Genomic DNA, 7500 nt, shown 5'->3' with positions numbered 1-7500 from the left:
CTTTTCAGATTTTTTTTACTGCTACACTCTCCATGCAGCCAGACATCCGTGTTTACCTTTGGCGGCCATGCCCCCCTTGGCTTCATGCTGGTTGATGATCTCCTGGGCCTGCTTGACGGTGGCGAAGGGGTACAGGATCTCGTTCAACCTGGGGTCCCGCTGCTGCCAGTTGAGGAACTCCGTGAACTGCTCCACAGTCAGGTACGGTTTCTTTTTGGCCCCCCTTAGGGAAAAAAAAAACCCAAACAGAGAGGCCATGGTGTATATGGTTAAAGGTTCAAAGGTCCCCAAAGCCAACCTTTGGGAAAACAACAAATGGAAAGGCCATGGTGTATATGGTTAAAGGTCTTCAGTCAGGTACGGTTTCTTTTTGGCCCCCCTTGGGAAAACAAACAACACACAGAAAGGCCAAGGTGTATATGGTTAAAGGTCTTCAGTCAGGTACAGTTTCTTTTTGGCCCCCCTTGGGAAAACAAACAACTAACGGAAAGGCCAAGGTGTATATGGTTAAAGGTCTTCAGTCAGGTACGGTTTCTTTTTGGCCCCCCTTGGGAAAACAACACACAGAAAGGCCAAGGTTAAAGGTCTTCAGTCAGGTACAGTTTCTTTTTGCCCCCCCCCTTGGGAAAACAAACAACAAACGGAAAGACCATGGTGTATATTGGTTATGGGTCCTATCATGTACTTTCTGCTCCCCCCACCCACCCCCGCCCCCCTCGGGAAAACAAACAACTAACGGAAAGGCCATGGTGTATATGGTTAAAGGTCCCCATAGTCTTTTACGGGTCATTGGGGAAGTGAGAAACCGTGTCCAGAAATCGGCACAATCCTCCCCTTCCACTGTTTTAACCTTCCCCAACGGAAGCCAGTTACCTACTCACACCTGGGTGGAGTGAGGAAAACCAGAGTAAAGTGCCTTTCCCAAGGACACACCTCCAGGCCAAAACAGGGCCTCAAACCCGGATATTTATTTGGTGAACGCTAAAATCAGAAGCCCAACGCCTAACCAATTCTGCGACAGTAGCTCCATAGTGTACAAACACTCGTTATAATGCACAGCAGGCCGAGGATAGTTTGTACCAGTCCTACCCTTCCACCTTTGACCTTCCCCGACTTAAGTCAGAATACAGAATACAGATTACTTTATTTTCTCAATAAGAGAATTTCACGTGTGGTGTATGCTGCACAAGCAATACATGAAAATCACAGTCACTCAATGCAACTGCATAAAATGCTGAAATGCTGAATTGATGTGGACCTTTTGGACAATGATCATAATCATACACATGTAACGATTACATACTTTCAGTCATTCATCATGAATACATATCAAGGAACATGAAACGCGTAAATACAAAGTTAATGCTAATTAATCTCATACAACAATCACAAAGCAACAAAGCGATAAGCATAGTAAGAGAACAGATGAAAATATCATACTATAATCAAAACAACGATGTACATGATTAAAACCAGCTGGTCACAAACCCTTTCATAGCTGGGCGGAGTGAGGGAAATCGGAGCAAAAAGCCTTTCTCAAGGACACAACACCATGCCGACTCAGGGCCACGAACTCTGATCAGTATCGATCAGTAGCTCAAGGATGCGTCACTGCGTTGCGTCAAATCCACCACATACGCTACACCACATCTGCCAAGCAGATGCCTGACCAGCAGCGTAACCCAACGCGCTTAGTCAGGCCTTGAGAAAAAAAAAAAAAAAAATAAAAATAACATAAAAAATAAAAATAAATAACAATAAAATAGATAAATAAATTTTTAAAAAAAGGTTCACAGGTGAACACTAGATCAGAAGTCCAGCGCCTCATCGACCATGCCACATCCCCTCTTAGTGAAGAAGGCGGAAGTCATCACAAAGTCCAATCTCGCACAAAGCCAAACGACAAAGCAACGAAAATGGGCAGAGCAGATGAAGACAGTGTGGACAGGAAAAAAAAAGAAGAGCAAACAGGCAACGACCACTGGTTTACACAAAAGACACTGCCGCTGATCAACACACAAACATGGCAAGTGCAAGGAGCAAAGTACGACAGTGGGGAAAATAATCTCAAACTATGTCGACATGATCACAATGACTGAATCATTGCAAACAAATGACAGTTTTGAGAGACTTGTTAAAAGGAAAACTCACTCGCAATACCACTGTCAGCCATTTCAATAATAAAAACAAAACAAAACAAAACGTACGCCTTACTTTTGTTTCGCAAATTTGTCTCTAACTCTTGAGATTAGTGGAAAACAGCTCCACGATTTACTCAATTCAACACAGTGGCAGTCAAGGTTTTCCATAATTCGTTTATCCAATGACTGATGCAGCCGTGAAGAGATGTGTAGGGAGGGAGGGTGGGGGGCTAAGCATATGCTGGGAATGTTGCCGTGGGTTCTTTCACGTGCACAAAGTGCATGCTACGCACAGGAACCTCAATTTATCGCCTGATTTGACTGAAAGACCAGCACCCAGACTCAAGGGGTCGAAGGGTGGTTGGGTTGGTGTGAGTTAAAAAAAAAAAAAAAGAGGAAAATTTCAAAGTGTTATGACATGAAATTAGAATTTCTGCACTAGTGTGCAGTGGTTTACACGTACGGGTATTTGCAATACTCACTATTCTACCGAGCTGTGGAGTGATGGCCGAGAGGTAACACGTCCGCCTTGGAAGCGAGAGAATCTGAGTGCGCTGGTTCGAATCACGGTTCAGTCGCCGATATTTTCTCCCCCTCCACTAGACCTTGAGTGGTGGTCTGGACGCTAGTCATTCGGATGAGACGATAAACCGAGGTCCCGTGTGCAGCATGCATTTAGCGCATATAAAAGAACCCATAGCAACAAAAGGGTTGTTCATGGCAACACTCTGTAGAAAAATCCACTTCGATAGGAAAAACAAATAAAACTACACGCAGGGAAAAAAAGAAAAGAAAAAAAAAGGGTGGCGCTGTAGTGTAGCGACGCGCTCTCCCTGGGTAGAGCAGCCCGAATTTCACACAGAGAAATCTGATGTGATAAAAAAGAAATACAAATACAAAATACAACAAATACAAATAACCAAGGGAAAACTTTTCTAGCGAGGGGCTGCGAGGGGGGGAGCCCAGTAGGTCAGTGTCCAGCCTATGGCGTTGGCTGTCCGGCCTCCTTACAGCCCCGTATATGTGAAACCAATATTGTGGGTTTCGTTGCTTTTTGCAATACGCGTTGATCAAGCTTCAATGGTCCGGGGGTGGGGCTTGAACCTGGGAACATTCGTTACCCGCGTGGCCACAACTTCAGCATGCCTTGACGGGAGAGTGGGTGCTGTGCTGCTGTGTTGATGGGAGGCCAGTATAGTGAATACTTCTTCTTCGTTCATGGGCTGGAACTCCCACGTTCACTCGTATGTACACGAGTGGGCTTTTACGTGTATGACCGTGTTTTTTTTTTTTTTACCCCGCCATGAAGGCAGCCATACTCCGCTTTAAGGGGGTGTGCATGCTGGGTATGCTCTCGTTTCCATAACTCACCGAACGCTGACATGGAATACATGATCTTTGACCAGCGTATACACACGAAGGGGGTTCAGGCACAAGCAGGTATGCACACATGTTGACCTGGGAGATCGGAAAAAAAATCTCCAACCTTTACCCACCAGGCGCCATTACCGAGATTCGAACCCGGGACCCTCAGATTGAAAGTCCAACCCTTTTGCCACTCGGCTATAGCGCCTGTCACCTTGTGGGTTTCGCTGCTTTTAGCTTTTGTGATAAGCGTTAAGCTTCAATGGTCTGGGGCGGGCGGGACCTGAACCTGGGGAACATTCGCTTCCTAGTTGGGGGTGCGTTACCCGCGGGGCCACAACTTCAGCACGCCTTGAAGGTAGAGTGGGTGTGCTTTGCTGCTGTGCTGATGGAAGTCCAGTGCAGAGAATTAACTAACAGCCAGCTGTTCGTCTGGGTGGTCTCTGGCGGCAAATCGGCTTCCTGTCTACAGTGATTAGCTGACAGAGACTGATCAACGTGAGAAAAACCCTGAACTTATATTGCTCTACCTTCCCACCGCTACTACTGTGTGGGGGGATGAGGGGAGCGTGTGTGTGTGCGTGTGTGTGTGTGTGTGTGTGTGTGTGTGTGTGTGTGTGTGTGTGTGGATCTCTCTCTCTCTCTCATCTCTCTCTCTCTCTCTGTCTCTCTCTGCGTGTCTCTCCTTCTGTCTGTCTGTCTGTCTGACTCTCTTTCCACGCTCACACACACTTTGGAAAAATACACAACAGACACCTCTCCCAACACACTACCTTCACCCTCAACCCCCTTACAACACACACACACACACACTCCCCCACCAACCACACACACCCACACTCCCGCTACACACACACACACACACACACACGCGCACCCCCCCTCCCCATACGCACACTCCCCCCACCCCCACCACACACTCATGCGCGCATACACACACACACACACACTCCCCCCCCCCACACACACATACACACAGACAGACACACATACACTCCCCCTACACACACACACACACACACACACACACCCACACACACACACACGACGTATTAGCACACAAACACACACACTTACATACAACACCTCCCACCCCACCACACACCCACACCCTTCACACACACACACACACACACACACACACACACACACACACACACACACACTCACATACATACACACACCCCTACACACACACACCCTCCCTACACACACACACACACACACACACACACACACACACACACACATACCCTACTCCCCCACCCCACCCACCCACCACACACGAACACACACAGAGCATCAAAGGACAAAAAAAGAAAGAAAAAAACAACAACAAAACACACACAGACACACACACACACACACTACAAAAACACACACACATACATTTCAGCAAAGATGGTGTCCACCTCAGTCCGGCCCACCAGCTGGTGGTAGAAGTTGAAGAAGTTTTGGAAGTTGAACTTGCTGGGGTCCAGAGAATCACTCTGAAACAAACAACAGGAAGAAAATTATTAATGATGCCTTTCAGCATGCATGCATGTCTAAATAACTAAAAACATCGTTGCTGAGTTTTTGTTTGTTTGTTTACATGTTTGCTTACAACGTATGTATATCTTGAACAAGTTCTGTTTCATACCCTCTCTCTCTCTAATTTATTTGTCTCATACATTCACACTCACAGAGAAACTCTCTCTCTCTCTCTCTCTCTCTCTCTGTGTGTGTGTGTGTGTGTAATTTATTTGTCTCATACATTCACACTCACAGAGAAACTCTCTCTCTCTCATGCATACACAATCACCCACACCCGTCCCCACACTATATGAGAGAGAGAGAGAGAGAGAGAGAGAGAGAGAGAGAGAGAGAGAGAGAGAGAGAGAGAGATCAAGACTCACACACACACTCACTCTCTCACGCACACACACAAACTCAACTCTCTCTCTCTCTCTCTCTCTACCTCTCACGCACACACACGACTCAACTCTCTCTCTCATGCATTCACAATCACCCACACCCGTCCCCACACTATATGAGAGAGAGAGAGAGAGAGAGAGAGAGAGAGAGAGAGAGAGAGAGAGAGAGATCAAGACTCACATACACACTCACTCTCTCACGCACACACACGACTCAACTCTCTCTGTCTCTCTCACGCACAAACTCAACTCTCTCTGTCTCTCTCACGCACAAAATCAACTCTCTCTCTCTCTCTCTGTGTCTCACGTACACACACAAAATCAACTCTCTCTCTCTCTGTCTCACGTACACACACAAAAATCAACTCTCTCTCTGTCTCACGTACACACACAAAATCAACTCTCTCTGTGTCTCACGCACACACACAAAATCAACTCTCTCTCTCTCTCACGCACACACAAAATCAACTCCCTCTCTCTCACGCACACACACAAACTCAACTCTCTCTCTCTCTCTGTGCGTGCGTTCGTGGTGCGTACGTGCGTCAATTCATGCCAAAAATAAGACCAGCCACTCCAACCCCCCCCCCCCCCCCCCCCCCCACACACACACCTCCTCCACCTACCCCCCCACCCCCACCACCACCACTCCCTCCCCGCCCAGAAACGGCAACAATTAAACGAACACAAACCAACATTCCATCTAATAAAGAAAACGCCACCTTACCCCTCCCCCCCCCCCCCCAACCCCCTATCCACCCCCCACCATAATTATATCACTCTCCTCTTCCTCCCCTCCACGATACAGTGTATACCTCCCCCCCCTATTCCCCCTCCCCCCCCCCCCGGACCACCACCAGTACCCCCCAGCACCCACTCCCCCACCTCTTCACCCCCCACCTCCCCGTAAACCTGCTTGGCTTGAAATGAAAATAGCTTTCCCCATGTCAATAACGCCTATCGTGGACAGAAAACACCTGTTGTGGTGGAGAATTAAAAAGGAAAGAAAAAAAAAAAAAAAGGTGAGGGGGGGGGGTAGGTTGGTGAGTGGGTGTGTGGGTGGGGGATGGTGGTGGTGGTGGCAGAAAGATTTAAAAAAAAAGGGAGAGAAACAAGTGGCGGGTGGCAGAGAGGGGGAGGGGAAAAGGGGAGATGGTCCATACATTAATTTTTTCTTTAACAAGGCAGTTAAATTCGTAGTGAGTGTCGAAAAACGGATATAAAAAAGTATACATTTTTTTTAAAAAGGGGTGGGTGGTGGGGTGCGGGGGGGGGGGGTGGGGGACAAACTGATGTATGTTGCACAAACTGGGAAAGTTGCAACTTACACAACACACACACACACGCGAGTGAAAGAGAGGGGGGAGGGGGGGAGGGAGGGTGCGAGAGAGAGAGAGAGAGAGAGAGAGAGAGAGACAGACAGACAGACAGACAGGGATAGAGACAGAGGGAGAAACACACACAGAGATAAAGAGGCAGAGAGAGAGAGGGGGGTAGTGGGGGAGCAAGGGAGAGTGAGTGAGAGAAAGAGAGAGAGGGGGGCGGGTGGGGGACAGACAGACACGGAGGAACACATGGAGAGGAACATACACAGAAACAGAGAGAGAGAGAGAGAGAGAGAGAGAGAGAGAGAGAGAGAGAGAGAGAGAGAATGGCTGATAGAGTTATACATTTAATACAATAATAAAACGTGATAAAACGTGTGTGTGTGTGTGTGTGTGTGTGTGTGTGTGAGGGGGTGGGGTGGGTATAGAGAGCAGTTGATGGCTGTTACCAGTGCTGGGAGGTAACTCACGTAGTACTATGTATACCCGGCTAAACAAACCGGTAGTATATCGCTGAAACGGGGAAAGTTTACTTCAGTTCACACACACACACACACACACACACACACACACACACATATATATATATATATACTCACACACACACACACACACATATATATATACTCACACACACACACACACACACACACACACACACACACACACACACACACACTGAGTCCGCCTTCACACGACTCCTCACCACCACCACCACCACCCATCCAGTCTTTCCTCCAACACCACCATCCC

The 7500-nt window shown here is 47.7% G+C and overlaps 1 protein-coding gene across 1 annotated transcript in view; it reads right to left on the bottom strand.

Annotated features, from left to right (window-relative positions):
- The window catches only part of LOC143295924 (1-phosphatidylinositol 4,5-bisphosphate phosphodiesterase beta-1-like), a 219482-nt gene that overhangs the window by 91340 nt on the left and 120642 nt on the right, over positions 1–7500 (bottom strand). Inside the window, exons 7-8 of the mRNA XM_076607610.1 lie at positions 4896–4996; positions 57–223 (exon numbers count right to left, since the gene is read on the bottom strand). Coding sequence (XP_076463725.1) covers positions 57–223; positions 4896–4996 — 268 coding nt within the window. The remainder of the gene's footprint in view (positions 1–56; positions 224–4895; positions 4997–7500) is intronic.

This window comes from Babylonia areolata, chromosome 21, assembly GCF_041734735.1.
Source record: "Babylonia areolata isolate BAREFJ2019XMU chromosome 21, ASM4173473v1, whole genome shotgun sequence".
NCBI classification, from domain to species: domain Eukaryota; kingdom Metazoa; phylum Mollusca; class Gastropoda; order Neogastropoda; family Buccinidae; genus Babylonia; species Babylonia areolata.
Note: the sequence above shows the minus strand (reverse complement) of the source record. Positions and strands in the feature narration are given on the sequence as shown.